Genomic DNA, 18,573 nt, shown 5'->3' with positions numbered 1-18,573 from the left:
AACCTCTCTCCATGGCTATAAATGTATTGATTGATGTTTTGTTTTGTAAATTTTTAGTTTTACATAACCTTTTGTTTTGTAAAAAAATTTGAATTCATATTCCTTTCTTACAAATTTAATTTACTTATTCCTTATTATGCTGTCTCAGTAGAGGTAAAGTCAAAAGGAGGAAATATATAATTGGTTTTATTTTGGCTATATAATACTTATGTACAAACTGAAATAAATGTAAGCTGTCGATTTCCCGAAAATTAAGTATGTGTCTTTTGGTTTTTACGGCTTTTTTTAATTTCAAAAGAGTCTAAATTATTTAATCTGATACCATGTCCATTCTTATGAAGGATATTAGCACCGGTTCTATGATAGAAAGAATGATCCTTATCAATCAGGTGTTTAGCGAAATCTGAAAAGCCGTTATTAAAAGGTCGGTTAGTAAATTAATTAAATTAATAAAAGTAATCCTTTTTAATCTAAACAAGTGATAGAGTACCTACCTTTAATACAGTTAGCGAGATGATGTTTTCTAATCCATATTTGAAATGTGCATCCATTTGACTCACTTTTGTAGGCCATTTTCAAAAGGTCTACTGATATTATTTGTAATGTGAAAATTATGTAGATTAACAATCTTATATTGTATAATCTTTATTAGAACAACTTTTCTTTTACTTTTGAAGGTTATAGCCTTCAATGTAATATATCATAGAAGAAGATAATACTGATACATCTAAAGGAAACGTGAAATAGAACAAGATACAGAAAAAAATAAAAAAGGTTACGGTCTCAACAGGGAATTGAACCCAGGATCTATGTTATTTCCGGGAAATAAAATAACCTTCATTTCCATTTTTAGAATAATTCTATAGTTATCCCGTATAAATAAAAATTAGCTGAGACACTATCTAGATTACAAATCAATTCTAAAACATTAAAAAAGAAAGATGCGAAAAATATGAGACTAATTAGTTGCAAAATAATATTGTTAATACTGAATTTCAATCAACTTCAATCACTGGCTTTGAATGATTAGCTTCTTATTTATTATTACACTAAATAACTTTATATAATTACAACATTTGTGAAATAATTATTTGTTGGTATAATTTGGCAATTGGTAATTGGTAATTGATAGTTAGTTGTAACCATAGAATAAATAATAACACAAGAAGTGCTTTGTGGGCGTTTTTCGTAATGCTAATATTTGCCTAATCGAAGCTTAAATTTCCAATACAAAACTGTGTTTATAAAAATCAAATGGTGGAATGAAAATGGGACAGATTTCATTTAAATTTGAATGGAAGGATCTTCTAGTTTTCACCACAGGGATAGGCAGATAGGCAACCATACAACTTTGGATTGGATTTCTTATATTTTCAAAACTTATAAACAATTTTAAAATTGTTAACTTTTCACTTTTTGATGCATTGAAAGTATTACAAATTAAACAATTATTATTATCTTTTACCTAATTGTTATTTTCTAATGTTTTTTTATTTTTTACTTGTTTGTTATTTACTGTCGGGGGATTCACTGTAATCTATAATACCAGTCCCACGACTGGCACAAAAGTCGTAGATACACGTTTTTGTAATAAAAAGGTGTTCACGAACGATTATTTATTGTATATAATTATGTTTTCATTGTTCACTGTTTAAAAAATGTACTATGCCTACGCAATTAGAACTTAGACTCCGTGGTCCAGTGGTAAGGCTCTCGACTAACAAAATGGAGGCCGCGGTTTCAAATCTAATAATAATATAAAACACAATATTTCACAATTTATTCATTTAAAATGTTGCTTGAAGAATTTTGTAGCCAGAACTGAATCGACAAGTACTCCCCACTTTCCTATACACCCCATCTCCTTCCCTTCCCCAATACCTTCAGCCTCACAACATACCCCAATTGGGGATGCCATAGTCTCACCAGACAGGAGCAGTTGGGACTCTTGTGCGAAATTCACATGAAAAAATATATATTATTGTCAACACTATTCTTAATTACAACCTAGGAAATCGGATTCTGATAAAATTGTAGGTTATGTTAGGTTGGCCTTGGTGGGGCTAGGTGAGGTTAAATGTGGTTAGGTTAGGTTATGTTAGGTAACGTTATTTAGTTAGTACGGTAACTTTCAAATTTATGTTCTTGGCTTTTAATTTATGTTATTTTACTAGAAAATTTTTCATTCAAAATCAAAAGTTCATATGAATAACTCAGATTTCGAAGGAAAACGTCGTTTCATTCTTAATCACAAATGTCAGTTTCGTATCAACTTCTCCCACAAACATTACGCAATGGTTGAAAAACGATAACAGCGCATTACTAAATTTAAATTATAATGTTATTATTAATTACCTACTTAGAATTATTTAAAAACCATATATTTTATTACGACGAACCTGAATGCAAAAATTATATGATATCAAATGATTTTCATATCAATAAAACGAGTATTTTTAGCACAATTTACATTCTCAATTGTAAACAACGTTTTGAGGTTGAACGACTGTGTTTAAAACCGTGATATCTCACTCAGGTTAAATGATTAATAAAATAAATTTAGTGAAGAATATATGTTTTGTGAATGACAAAATGATTATATAATTTTAACTTTTGGTGTGGCAGATAAAATACTGAGCCACGCGCCAGGTGACACTATTTTAGTAATAACTTACTTGTTTTTTGCAAAAAAGTAATGTCTATATATCTATCCTGAGTTTCTCCGGGATAGCTACTTAAGTAAATTATTTTGGTTGAGGGTTAAGGCAATCGACTAGCAATCCGAAGGTTGCGGGTTCAAATGCCGGTGTGCGCAAGTAAATAGTATATGAAATAATATATTGTATGCTTGCGGCACGTTACAGATTGGAAGATACTCTCAATATCGCCCTAGTGTAAGACCATCATTCAGAATTAAAACGTTGCTTGAAATGGCTTTATATGGCTTAAAGTGGCCAGAAACTTGCCCACTTTTTCTTCCTCATCTCATTTTTCTTCCCACTAGTCATTTAAGGCTTTTATGTAAACAAATACAGTACTATGAGTTTTGAAAATGAATAATTAATATATTTGACATGGAATTTGCGACACGTTTTTCACAGACGAAACAACGAGCTAGAATAATATTAATATAAATTATTTACTTGGCAAGTTATTATTTTTAGTGTGTCAGGTATTTTTATCAAGTATTTTTTAAGGTTTAAAATACACATAAAATCGAGGCATGTGCGGTGTGCTACTCGCAAACCTACAGTGGGTGTCTTGGCACACTAGGGGTTAAATGAAAATATTGTAAGGCCAATGTACGCGTGATAAAAAAATTAAAAATGGACCGCTTAGAGGCTTGGATGGTTTGGACATGTAAAGCGAATGGACGGAGAAATGAGTGAACATGGAATGGGTAAGACCCAAAAAGGATTAGTATGACACGATCAAGAGAATCAAATACTTTGGTTGGGTCAGTTAAGTCGATATGTAATAGAAAAGAAAGTAAAGCCTTTATTTTTTGGACATGTAGAGCGAATAGTACACAACTGCTGACCTTGTTGGATTTGACAACCACCTCTGGTCTGGACCCCAGAAAACCTGAAAAAAAACCCTTGACAATGCAAAAATAAATGGTCCGTTTGATAAATCCCCTATCTTAACAAGTGGATTGCAATATTTAGGGCACAGGCGTCAGGTAGGTATGGTGTCCTTGTTGCCCCGAGGAACTAGCGTCTTTGATTCCTACGGCTCCGGGAAATACATCAAACGCGCGACAAACATATGTCACATGAGAACAGGTCGCTTTTTTGATTCGTTCTAGAGTTCAATTTGCCGGCCTCTGTGTTTCCTCCCTCGTACAACGTGGGTCTCTTAAGGACAAAAAAAATTCAATGACGTGCATGAGGGGATAGCAGAAGAAATTGGGGTCGTTTCAGAAAAGAATTACACTATCAACTAAACCTAATACTTCATTGGATTCCCACACGTGTTAGTAATTTTAAAACATCTGTTAAGATAGTGGAAGTGTTGGCAGAAACCTTGTGAATCACGTATATTATTTTAGCATTTTCCTAAAAACCAGATTAATAAATTAACGTAAGTATAAAGGCTGTCGTAAACCAATTAAAGAGTGTAAATAAAATAATTTATTAAGTAATCTTAGACATGTTTTCATAGATTATTTTAACCTTCCGATTTAGTTGTCCGGGTTAAGTCTTCCCCAAAGGAAAAACTTAACCCTTCCACTCACTTTTCCACAAATGATCAGCTAGTCAATCAACACTATGTAAGTGCATTATATAAGTAAAATAAATACAAAACAATACAAGAACAACAACACGTCAAATCACCAGATATCAAATGGGAAAAAAAATTCACCGTCTCCAGATATTTTCATATCAGAGGGTTCGGCTCGGTAGAACTTCTAACAGGGCCTATAAATCCTACTGATCCCTCAACATAAATATTTAAAAAATCTTTTGTTATCCTACATGTATTCAAAATGACCGACTTTTGCATCTTTATATATAAATTTTTTGATAGATCTAATACGCCTAAATTTTTAATTAGAGAGCTAGGTATAATGCCAGTAGCCGAAATAACGAATGGTAATATTTTTATAGTCTGAGAATGCCAAATTCTTTTTATTTCATTTCCTAAATCTGTGTATTTTCTTATTTTTTCACTAACAGATTTTTGAATATTACAGGAATTTGGAATAGCAACATCAATGATATAAGTTATTTTTTAATTTTGTCATGTAAAACTATATCGGGTCTATTATGACTAATCGCTCGGTCTGTTAGTATAGTTTTATCATAATATATTTTATAAAATTCGTTTTCTAAAAATGAATTTGGTTCGTATTCATAATATGGTACTACATTACGGCAGTCAATCAAGTTATGTTTAATTACCAAATTTTGGTGAATTATTTTTAAAACTTGATTGTGCCTAAATGTATACTCGGACGGTGCTAATATAGAACATCCCGATATAATATGTTCTATAGTTTCCGGAAAAGCCAAACATTTTCTACACAAATCATCAATTTGATTTGTATCTTTGATTATATGCTTTCTATAATTTTTAGTATTAATGACTCTATCCTGAATTGCAAGCATAAATCCTTCTATTTCTGCGCTCAACTCTCCAATACTCAACCATTTGTTTGACTTAATTTTGTCAACATACGTTTGGTTGAGATAATTGAAGTGTTTTGCGTGTAAAATTTTATTTGACCAGGAATCTAATAATTCCTGGTTGGGATTTATAAAAATGTTGGCATTCTCATCGTATAAATTTAAAGGTGTAATATTTCTATCTGCCTTGCAAATTATTTTGTGCATTTCTGAGCTATGAGCTTTCCTATGGAAAAAAGTTCTTAGCATTTCTACCTGATTATGTTTCAAAGAAGTTATTTTGACTATACCTCTACCTCCTAAATTTCTAGGTAAATTAACTCGTTCTATAGCTGAATTTGGATGATGGCAATTAAACTTTGTTAGCGTAGTTCTAATTAATCTTTCTAAGTTATCTAAATCTGTATTAGACCATTTAATTATGCCAAATGAGTACGTTAATAGAGGTATTGCCCAAGTATTTATTGCTTTTACTAAATTTTTAGCAGATAGATTGCATTTTAAAATTTTCCTTATCCTAGTTTGAAATTTAATCCTAATATCATTTTTAATACTACTATGGTCTAATCTATTTGATTGTGGGTATCCTAAATACTTATAAACCTCATCCCTTTTCATACTAGTAATTTGGAAATTTCTAAATATACTCTCGTCCCCATCTACAATTTTGCCTTTCTCTATATGGATCGTTCTACATTTATCTAAACCAAATGTCATTTTGATATCATCTGAAAAGTTTTTAACTACCTCGATCATTTTCTCTAAATTATATTATAATAATTTAAGATTCTTTTATAATTAATTTATTTTATTTGCACTGATAATAAATAAACATAATAGTGATCTTCTACAAGGTTAAAATCTTATGTTTTTAATTTGAATACATATTTATATTTTCCTTAGTCTTCAAGTATGAAATTGTACGAAATTTTCTGTGGTTAGAACATATGTATTCCTCATTTAAATAACGATCTGGTAACGTAAAGAATAATAAAAAGTATATGCGCATATTTGAGTCTAGGTTTATACAAATCGTTTTGCAAAAATTATAATACATTTTCTGCTTATAGGTATTCAACAGTTTAAGAATAAAACCTTGTCTCCACGTGTTTTTTTAAATTTTGTATTCGAAAAAATATTATTTTGAAGGATAAAATAAATTATTTTTTTAATTTATTATTGGTTGTTAGATTTTATGCGAGGCTATGAAGTCAAATATAATGTTGCTTGCTCAAATCCGTGTACAATCATGGGATAGTGTGAATTCTTGACAAATCAGTTCCAATTTTGAAAACGACACTTAAATTCAAATAAAATTCGAGTTATTTTAAACAGAGTTACACGCACAGACACACAACCAAAATTAGTATTAGATTTTGTAATTGGAATCTGACAACTTTTTGAATTTTCGCATCAAGTAGAAAATATACAAACTTATCGATTGCAGACAGTCAAAAGTACTTTTTTTATTTATTTATTGTTCTTCAAAGTACAATCCCATTAAACCGTAATTAAGCTGTTTGTCAACAGGATGTTCATGTTCAATTACAATTTAACATATTTTCATAATATTATTACTTATTACAATACAACTTATACATCATATTTATCACCAACCACTGCCGTAATCAAAAGTATTACTAATACAGAGTATCTCTGCTTAGTAGCCATGTTTTCAGCATATATGTGAATCTCTGAGGTAATTCGCATTTTTTTATATTGCTTGGTAACATGTTGAATATTTTGGGCACGTTGTATTCCAGGGTTCGCTGTCCGTATTTATTGTTATGTTTTGGTACAAGCATTCCTTCATTTTTTGTGAACCTAGTATTATGTTCATGTTCGACTTTCCTCTTATATTCAGAGTCAGATATATGCTGAATCAATATTTTGTGCCATAATAAGGCCTGTACCGGTAAGACAGTCAAGTTCCGATACAATAATGATATGTTTCGCCTCTGTGAAAATATCTGTTTTGGAACTAGTAATTTAATCATAGAATTTTGTACTAATTGTAGGTAATTTAAGTTAGTTTTGCAACAGTGTCCCCATGTGGTTATTCCATATCGTAAAGTAGATTCTGCAAGTGATAAGTAAATTATTTACTTCATTACCATCATATAATAATGTAGATACAATATTGCAAACGACAACCTTTTTACGTGAAGGCTGCTCTTATGAGGCAGAGTGGGGTGGAAAACGGAAGGATTCGGTTTAGATGAAGGTTGGGTAGTACTTGGCTATTCAGATCTGGTCACCATAACGGCTACAGATATCTTGACATATGGCGCAGCACAATTAAGTGCAGTATGCATTAGGTATATGAAAAAATTCATTTAGAAACGAGGCAATCCGTTCGAGGCTTTCAAATAATGTTTTTGTTGTCATATTATATTATAAATTCGCTGCCATTTTTATGGTCTAAAGCAGTGTCTGTCAAACTATGTGCCGCAATAAGTCTCAGGTATGCCGTAAAGGAAGAATTCTCAAAACTGTTAATTTTAAACTACTCTTCTTCAATTTTAAATAAATTCAACTTCTACATAAATAAAAAAATAAATGTTAAATTTGATATTTTCAGGGCCAAAACTATTATAGTGATTTTTTTTTGGGGTAATATGCCGTGTTGCGATACCTCCATCTTTAGCCAACGTTTCGGGCAGCATTGCAGTGTCCATCATCAGGGCAGATGTCTAATCTGATTACACATAATGATAATGAGATTACACATCTGCCCTGATGCTGGATACTGCAATGCTGTCCGATAAGTTAGCCAAAGAAGGAAGTAGCGCAACACGGCATAATACCCCAAAAACAAATAAATATTTGTAACGTTCGTGCATAGTGGTCGATGCGATGGATATAGTGACATTGGAACTCAATGACGCTTCTTAGCGAGTGTGAGTGAGCGTGAGCTCAATATTAAAAAAAAATGTTACCTACACTGTGATTTCCTTTATTCATATTTATAAAGTACGTTTGGAATATGCCGTGGAAAAAATCCTATTCACCAGTTTGCCGTGAAGTAAAAAAGTTGGCAAACACTGGTCTGAAGATAACAATGATGATTATTACAACTGTTATTACTTGGCAAGACAAAAGGTGAAGATACCCATTAAATCATATAATTATCCCAGTGCTAATTATTAAGCCCTGCAATTATTACAGCAGATGATGAGATAGAAACAAAGTAGGATGAACTACTTTACTGTTACGCATCTGAATCTTAAAACCTCACCACAATCATGTTCGATTGATGTAATTAAAATTACTCTAGTTTACCTGAACTATTAAAGTAATTGAAACGTAATCTAATATTTAGTAAGTCGCTTACGGTATTGTTTTTGGGAAAAACACCAATATTACTGACATTTAAGAGAAAGCTACTAGCCAAACATGTGTACATGGTTTTCCAATAAGAGGTGTTATGTGTATTTAATTCCGGCCATAAAATATTTTTTTATGGCCGGAATTGGATGGTATTGATCTGGACAACGTTCACTTTCAACAAAATGGCGCTACGTGCCACACAAGCAACGAAACCATTGATCTTTTACGGGAAAAGTTTCCGGACCGTGTTATCTCTCGAAGAGGTGATCACAATTGGCCACCGAGATCTTGTGATTTAACACCTTGCGACTTCTTCCTTTGGGGCCACGTGAAGGAGAAGGTCTAAGCCAACAGCCCAACGTCGATTCACCTCAAAGATGGAATTCGTGAGGCTATCCAGGACATAAAGCAGCCACTTTGCGATTTGGTCATGGAAAATTTCATGAAAATGATATGGTCCTGTAGGCGTGGTCGTGGTGGTCATTCGACTGATGTTATTTTTCATTATTAACGGCATACTTTCTTCTTTATAATGAAATAAACATTCGATCATTTATGTTAAAAAATAGCATTTTTCTTTGAATATCAAAATAACACATCTTATTGGAAAACCCTATATATTCTTGGTATACCTTATATCATAGGTAATAGGCATTAAAATCGCTTGTCAAACAGAGTCTAGAAACGTTCGATTTCAAGCACAAAACTGGTTTTTATTTATTTTGTAAATAATTTTATAAGAAAACAAAAAACAGTAATCAAGTGAAACTGTCACAGATAATCTTAGCTATAATACTGTATTTTTTAAAAGTTGTCATATATTTCTATTGAAAAAAAATTTTTTTTAGTAGTTTACATTTATATTTTTTATTAATTATTTTTTTTCTTTATTTGTATTCTACTCAAGCGAAACGATAGCAAAACCTTCAATCTATCTAACGCATATTTTTTTGGTATTCATAATGTACACCAATTCGTTATAAAGATTAATCAAAATAGTGATTCGGCATTAAGCTTCGCCTTACGACAATTTAAAAGAGTCACTAATATAAAGTTGCCAAATGATGTCAAGCTAGAACTCGACAAACCCTAAATAAAATTTAATATCCTTGATATTAGTGTAAGAGCTCACCTATAGACGGCAATACATATTAGTCTATTAGGTTACCCTTAGATGGCATTCAGCTGTCGAGTATTGTAGAGACCGACCGTATAATAAATAAGGTGGAAACCTCAAGGACAGGGTCCTTCGTTATTCAAACCGTCTGCTATTAAGAGGTCAGAGCCTAATGTCAATCTATCACATTAAAGGTCAAGTCTTTTGTTGAGCCGCTGTTATATTTAATAAGAGAGTTTGTGAGAGAAACCGAAAATAACTTCGCAGTCAAATACTATAATTTATAATTACACACATTTGGAACTTTTCTGATTGAAATTTTCGTTTCAGAATCGCTTATATTGTCTTCAATAATTAAATATTACAATTTGAGGTTTTATTCCAAAAAATAACTGTAATATAAATAAGTTAACATTATACGAGTATAATTTAGAATAAATTTTCAAATAGGTACAACAATAAATTACAAAACCCACTACGTATTCAATATTGACAATGTATTTAATTTGTTTTTTTTTTCTAAATAACTCGTTGTAATTGTTTCGTTCAATCAAAACAATATTTAATGTGTGTTTCCCGTTCAAGTGTTTAAGTTCCCGGCGTTGTCCGGGCTTTACACATAAGACTTAGAGAGTGACGTTCCTCTTGTTTTGAAGGTCAAGGGTGCAAAATGTCATCAATCTCGGAATTAAACTCTAGGTTTATATTATAAAACAAACTTAGCTCGCCCGGTGTGCGCCCGCTACAGACACCCATCTTCATATAAATATAAGATAGAAAACTAGCTAAAGTCCCTGGCGTTTAGCCGAGATTTCAGAAATCTAATTTATATTCGTCTTGTTTCAAAGTTCAAGTGTGCAAAATTTCATCAGCAAACCAAAAAGTTTAAATAAAATTCATCTAAGTTAATCTCCGAATATTTTTAGAGTCTTTGCATCCGGGGAATTTGACGTCCTAGTTTCATTGAAGAATTATCTTGTATTTTTGACTTCAACGTTGAAATTGGAAAACCCATTCGATGTAACGTGACTCAAGTACACTTCATGATGCACTGAAGTGTAAGTGTATTTGAGCCACGTAATTTATAAAATATACTTAAGAGCATCATGAAGTGTGTTTGAGCCACTTTAGATCAAATATACTTCATGATGCACCGAAGTGTATTTTATAAATTACGTGGCTCAAATACATTTACCCCTCAGTGCATCATGAAGTGTATTTGAGTCATGTTAGATCAAATACACTTCACGATGCACTATAGTGTATTTGAACCACGTAATGTATAAAACACGCTTCAGTGTATCATTGGGAGATTAAGAGATCCACACAGATCTAGTTACCTAACATAGTTTAAGCAGTTTGTGCAATTTTATCGATTTTGCACTGTGGTATCGCAACGCGAGAATATAATATTTAATTTTCCCCTGTGTTGCTTTCTTCTTGCGTTTCGACGGGTTTTGAATCCGTGACCTTTGGTACCAGAGTCACAGAGCAACATGGCACATTTAAATATAAGCAGATATGTTCTCAAAATATTGGAATAGATGAAAAAAATTTAACCCTTGATGTGCCAAGCAAGAAATCCACCGTGGATTTCTGATGTTTGTACCCGTAGTGTGCCGACGGAACTAGTGATTCACTACACTTTCCAGGTATAATGGCAAACTAAAATATTTATTATTCGCCTGGAAAGGAAATAATTAATCAACAATGATTCTAGACTTTATTTTCGCCAAGTGAAAATACATTCATTTTAACTATAAATTTTTTATTTATGTAATAGTCAAAAATATTGTATTTTCATAGTTACAGGAAAGTATTTTGTAATTTATTTTTTATTGTGAAAATTTCTTATTTCGTTTTATCAAAAATATAATAAAACTCAAGAATGTTTTCAAATTTGTTTATTATATGTTTTTTTAGAAAAATATTTCTCGGAATAATAGTAGCTATCCTGTGAAAAGTTACATATTGCAGATATAAACATTTTTTTAAAAATTTAAAAAAATATATGTGATAAAACGTACAATTTACAAAAACATCTTTTGCAGAAAACAAGCAAGATATTAAGAACATAATGTCATTCGGCGTACGACGCGACGGGCGATTGTGTATTTTACTCCGGCACAATAAGGGGTACAAGGTTGCGAGAGGTCGGCATTCCAAGGGTTAAAATAAATATTTGTTAGGTTAGGTTAGTTTAGGTGCTAGGTACTCACAAAAAAAAATCTGTGTTGAAAAAATAGAATTAACCAAAAACATAATGCATTATAGATTACAATTGGCGCTGTTTCCGGTAGTCACATTTACGTTGACAGTTGACACCTGTTGTTATAGTTCCTGATATGACCACGGATAATCGGCCACTTATTATTGCACCGGCTTATACCGGTACATTTATACATACATTATTATGTATATGAGAAATTGAGCAGCTATTATTGAACCCGTTTGTAATTATTGTTACAAATATTTCAAAGTCGTAAAAAAATGCAGTTTTATCCTCAACGTTTCGATACGAGAACGTGTGTACTTATTAAAATGTCATTAAATAAGCTACAAAAAACATGGTTTGAAGGCTCAAAAACAACGTTTTAAATCATAGAATAAATAAAAACACAAGAAGTGATTTTTGGGTGTGTTTCGTAATCCAAATATTTGCCTAAATGAGGCTTAAATTTACAATACAAAACTGTGTTTAAGAAAAAAAAATACGACGAAGATCTACTATGTTCGGCGAGTGAAAGTGAGACAAAGTGCTGGGCTAAACGGGACATTTGTTTACATTCAACTTGGTATATTGTAAAGCACTTCTAGTTTTTTTCTTTATTCTATGTTTTAAGCGCTGGAAAATATCAATTTATTTTATAACTTTACGAGTTAATAGTTATGGCTGTTGTAATATACGTAATAAACCACTATACCTAATACAACACAAATAATAAATAACAAAATTTAATTAGGTCGTTCAATCTCAATTGGTAGAAGTAATTGTCCCAGTAGGTGCCTATTAGAGGAACAGGGTTCGAGTCCTAGTTCCGACAGTAACCTTTTTTGATTTTCTTTGATTTCGTTTATTTCATATTAACTTTTTTTCCGAGTTTCAACTGCTCCTAACCGTCTGGAGCAAGTGAGACAAAGGCATCCCCTATTGAGGTATATAGTGAAGCTAAAAATATTTTGAAGGGGAAGGTGATGCGAAGAAAATGCATGGCCATTAAGATCTGGTTACAAAACACGGTTTCAATTTTGAATGGTGGTCTTACACAAGGGATATACTGAGAGTATCTTCCACTCTGCCCTGAAAGTTGTTGATATAACCTTCTTCACTGATCAAGTAATGTGATTAAAATCTGGAATGCGCCCATACAAATTGGTTTATTGCATAAAGAATGCAAGTTCATGGTTTGTTATTGAACAAATAATCATTTTGATTAATTGTTCTGATGTTATCATAAATACGAAATTTATTCATGAATAAAATATGCTAGTACATCTTGGTGTAATCAGTATTCATAATTATACATACGAGTATGTTCTGTTTTGTACACGTTTGATACGATTTACCTAAATTACGTACCTTACGTATGTATTGTTTTGGTCAAATTCAAAATTTACAATTCTAATTCAACAAATCCAACATTTGGGCAAGAAAACTTCCTACACTATGTTACTAAACTCTCATTCAAATATCATAACAGTATTATAACATTGAAATCTCATATAAAAAGCTGGATAAAAAATATACGGAGATAAGGAAAAAATATACTGACACCAAATTACAGACTGAAACCGAAAGCAATCAACTGCACTAAAAAATACCGTGTAATATATTATTTAAAATTATTTCAGAAAAAAATTAAATATTGTATTACACTGGGTTTTTTAATATATAATTTATAGTAATTTCAGAAAAAATATATAAATAATATATTAATCATTATAGTGATTTATTTTTGGGGCATTATGCCGTGTTGCGCTACCTCCTTCTTTAGCCAACGTTTCGGACAGCAGTGCATTGTCCATCATCAGGGCAGATGTGTAATATATTACAGGGTGTTTTTGATTCCGAAATGTTTGAATCAAAAACACCGTGTAATTTTTTATTCATAATTATATTAAAAAAAACACTACATTTTATGATACTTCATATTACTCACAGTAATAAATTTCAATAATATGTCAATGTAATCCTCAGCACGGGAGATCCCAGTAAAGATATCATTATCTCTATTTGTTACGAAAAATTCAATTATTTTTTTTTTTACTGAATACCTCACGAGAGTCCCAACTGCTCCCGTCTGGAGCCAGTGAGACTATGAAATCCGCAATTGGGGGATGTTGTGAGGCTAAAGGTAAGTAGGGAAGGGAAAGAGGAAGGTGGGGAAGTACCTGGCTATTCAGATCTAGTCACTAAACACGGCTAAAGCCATTTGGAGCAACGTTTCAATTCTGAATGGTGGTCTTACACCAGGGGGATACTGGTAGTATCTTCCACTCTGGAACGTGCCGCAAATATACTATATATTATTTTAATTAATTAATTGTGAAATAACACAAATTAATCAAATAAAATTTATTTGCGCACGCCGGGTTCGAACCCGCGACCTTCGGAATGGCAGTCCAATGCGTTACCACTGGACTATGCCGGTCGTCATAATGAAACAAAATTAATGCAAGCAAATAATAGGCACTAATATTTTGTACTATATTGCATTATTTATTACAATTTTTATCACATTTCTCTCTTTACTTTTAATTTTATATATTTTTAAAATAAATTTTGAATGAAATCAATTTTGTTTTGAATTTAAATGTCATTTTCAAAATTGGAACTCAATGTGAGAAGAATTCTGACAAGTGATAATGTACGTACATACAATTTAGTATTTTTAAAAGGAAACAAATTTCATTTTCATTTTCTAAAATGGAACTGATTTGTCAAGAATTCAAACTATCCCGTGATTTTTCACGGGTCTGCGCTAGTTTCAAGAACATAAGGTAGGCAATATCTGCCCAGAGAGCAGTTTCAAACAAAACTTAAAATATGTATTACATATTTAGTAAATAATATACACTTTCAGGTATTATAATAATTTATTTTGGGGGTATTACCCCCTTCTTTGGTTAACGTTTCGGACAGCATATGTGTCTGTTGGCTGAAAAAGGCAGTAGCGCAACACGGCATAATACCCCAAAAATAAAGTATTATAATTTTTTTACGTGAAAATCACGAAGCATAACTTTCAGGTAGGTATATTTATGCAACGGTGAGAACAATGAATGAGAACAACGGTCAATTTTAATTATTAAAAAAACTCACCTGGCTTTTTTGGCAATTCCGGATCTAATGCTAAATCCATTTTCTCCGTCGTCGCTTCCGGTTCCGTTCCTTCAGTCTTCATTTTGAAAATTTGCTTTATATAGTCCTTAACAACTTATGTATTTATCTTTGGCACCGGATAATTCCTAAATACGGAATTTATCCTAATTTGTAATTGAATGCAATTTTTTTACTAAGGATACCATTTAAGCTCAATCCGTTAAGTTTGCAAAAAAATCACCAAATTTGTACGAAACTTTTAAAATAAAAAAATTGAAGGTTCTTCCTCGAATTCGTTCGATAAATGCATTCGTTGCTTAAACAAAATTAAATTGTCCAAAACAGTTCACAGTATGTATTATGTAGTTTTTGTTCGAACACTTTAATTATACACAAATAATATTTTAACGTTTTTGAAAATATTGAATTTTATTTTTTTGTGTCCTTGTCGATTCCATTTTTTTATTTATTTGACACTTTGACTGCCGCAGAAGTTAAATTGCAGAACGTTCTGCGGGGCAGTCGGTAATCAACTGAATAGTGTACAAGTCTTTCGGTTATATTGTAGTTATGTTCCCACGAGCCGTCTCCGCTGCACCGGCACTAAAGATAGCCGCTCGCCCTTCGGAAAAAAGAACAACTAACCTACTTACCATGCGAATATAACCGGGCTAATAAAAATAGATTTCTACTCGGGGATTCAATATCACTTGACATTATCAAAGATATTCGTGCGGCGAATACTGATATGTTGATAATAATAGTGATTATTGTAATGTTTTTACAAATCAGATCATTGCAATAAAAAGACGATTATTTTTAATCTGTTCTGATTATAATGCTACTAGGGATTCTCTGAGACAAATCTTCACTTGGTATCAAAATAAAAAAATCTCAAAAATATATTTCAATTAATTAAGGTAAAACGCAACGTTCGTTATAATCTACGTGTTCGTAAATAACGTTAGTTAAATTATATTATTAAAATAAGCGTTTTGCAAAGTTATGATTTACAACATAAAAATAATTATTAGTTTGCGCACGTACATACGCAATATGAATATGAATAAATAGTTTTGTCCGTATAAAAACTCAATTCTTTCAAGAAAGGCATAACAATAAAATATTGTATCGATGATTAAATCCAATATTGTATTTGTATGCCTGTCTTGAAAGAATTGAGTTTTAATACGGACAAAACTATTTATTCATATTCATATTGCATATGTACGGGCGTAAACAAATATATCGTCTTAATATTTTAAAGTATAACTTGCATAACGTGCTTTTAAGTAAAATACTTAAATTAGCGCCATCTACGAAAGAGAAGATTATGAATTTTTTTTTTTTTTTTTTTTTTTCCATTATTTCTGGCTTTCACCCTTCAAGGGTGTTCTTGGCCATCATTTAAAATTATTGAGAAAGGTGTATTGAAAGGTGAATTTAAATATTAATTTTATTTAAATAGGCAAATTTCAAAATTATAATGAAAATTGGAGTCGAGTTCAGACTTAAAAGAGATGAAATGTTGAATGGAGGGGAGGCAATTTTAGTTAAGGCTTGATAGAAGAGAGGATATTTGTTTAGAGAGGGACAACCAAAAAATATGTGATCTAAAGTTCCCACTTCTAGACCACAGAATGTACAATCTGGGGAGTCAAGGACGTGAATTTTAAAAAGATGGGAAGGAACGGAACAATGACCGATCCTCATTCGAATGAGTGAAGAAATTTCTTTTTTGGAAAAATGAGGGAATTGCTGAAACCACGGTTTTGATGGTATAGTCCTTTGTATTGAGGCATAGCAGGCTCCCTTGGATTGACTAGCAATGTGCCAATACTCTGACCAAACATTGCGGGATCTTTCTTTGATGATGGAAAAAATGTCAGATAAGGGAATGTGGTTTACGAGGGTAACAACAGGGTTGGACGCTCCTTGTTTTGCCAAGGCATCCGCAATATCATTACCCATGATACCAACATGTCCAGGAATCCAAATCAGGGTTACAGATTTACCAGAGCTTTGAATGGATGCTATCATCACTCGAATAAGGCATACAAAATGATCATCAGGATGAAGAAGAGGACTGGATTTAAGTTTTTGGAGGGAACTGAGAGAGTCAGAGAGAACGAGGGAATGTTCAAAATTATTTTTGATTATATATTTGAGAGATTCTATTATTGCAATGCACTCAGCTGAAAATATTGAAAATTGATTTGAAATTGAATGAAATATTCTATCATTAGAATTATTGTGGTAAACGTTAATACCTATACCACAGTTAGGAGAGTCGGGAGATTTGGATCCATCAGTAAATAAAAGAGAAAAGTTGGGCCATTTAGATAAAATAATGTCATTGAACATATTATTGACAGTTCGGGCCGGGAGATTGGAATGACTTTTAAAGATTCCGATCCCTTCTAATATTGTTGGGGATAGGGTGACGTGACTATATTTTAGTTTGTATAAGGGAAGTAGATCATTTTGGATGATGTGGAGCTCTGAGAGAGACTTAAAATTTTTACAGATGTCAGGAATAGGTTTAGTTGAAGCTCTGATTGTAGATGAATGGTTTGAGTCAATGAACAAAGAGACGCTGGGGATAACCTGATGACATTTAGAATTTAAACATTTAAGAACAAATTTGTCAGCAAATAGTTGACGCCTTAAATAAAGAGGAGGATCAGAACATTCTACTTGAAGGGAATTGATGGGTGACGATTGCATCGCTCCAGTTATTATTCGCAAAGATTTAGATTGAATTTTGTCTAATTTATTAAGTACATTTTTTGAGGCAGTACTAAAAAGTGGGCAGGCATAGTCGAGATGGCTTCGAATAAGTGCATTGTAAAGCAACTTAATGCAAGTAGGGTGAGCTCCCCACCAAACGCCAGATAATGATCTGATGATATTTAAATTTTTTTCGCATTTAGTAACTAAATTATTAATATGGGAAGACCATTTAAGTTTCCTATCAAATGTTACTCCCAAAAATTTTACTTCAGAAGCGTTGGAGATTGGAGAATTTTTAAATAAAATTTGAACGGGGGGGTTTTTATGGCGGTTTGAGAAGGTGACACACTGAGTCTTTTGGATTGAAAGTTCAAGACCATGTAACGTGAGCCATGTGCAAAGGGCATTCATGGCTTCGTTAAGATATTTGACGGCAAGAGGGATGATTTTGGATGATAAGAAGAAAGCTATGTCATCTGCGAACTCGATAATTTTTATTTGTGGGGGAATAGTGACATGCATATCATATGTGTATATATTATACAGTAAGGGGGACAATACATCGCCTTGTGGTAAACCCTTCCAAATAGACCTACTTTGAGGAGAAATATCTGGAAGTTCAATGAAAATTTTTCTATCTAGAAATAGATTAATAATTGATTGGACAAACATGGGGGGAAGGCCAAGGCCTAGAAGTTTTTTTTTCAGGATTGGGATGGAAACATTGTCAAAGGCGCCTTCTATATCTATAAAGACGGCAAGACAAACTTCCTGTTTAGAAATTGATAAATTAATATCAGTGCTGATGATGGCAAGGTTATCCTGAGTGGATTTTTTTTTCCTAAATCCAAATTGAGATGGAGAGAGAAGCTGTTTACTCTCGACAAAAAATTCTAATCGGTTTTTAATTAATTTTTCATAAAGTTTACTGAGGGTGGATG

The 18,573-nt window shown here is 32.2% G+C and overlaps 1 protein-coding gene across 2 annotated transcripts in view; it reads right to left on the bottom strand.

The window, feature by feature from the left end:
• LOC149420200 (putative inorganic phosphate cotransporter) overlaps nucleotides 1–15,418 on the bottom strand; it is a 416,275-nt gene extending 400,857 nt beyond the window's left edge. For both annotated transcript variants that reach the window (XR_016302719.1, XM_089636514.1), the window contains exon 1: nucleotides 14,900–15,418. Coding sequence is in view for 1 of the 2 variants with exons in the window: in XM_089636514.1 (XP_089492640.1) it covers nucleotides 14,900–14,981 (82 nt within the window). In the remaining variant the exon portion in view is untranslated. The remainder of the gene's footprint in view (nucleotides 1–14,899) is intronic.
• Between the last annotated feature and the right edge of the window lie 3,155 nt (nucleotides 15,419–18,573).

The sequence above is a fragment of the Hesperophylax consimilis genome, chromosome 10 (genome assembly GCF_061612785.1).
Source record: "Hesperophylax consimilis isolate HC1 chromosome 10, BYU_Hcon_1.0, whole genome shotgun sequence".
NCBI lineage: Eukaryota > Metazoa > Arthropoda > Insecta > Trichoptera > Limnephilidae > Hesperophylax > Hesperophylax consimilis.
The sequence above is the reverse complement of the archived record's forward strand: the minus strand, read 5'-3'. Positions and strand labels throughout refer to the sequence as shown.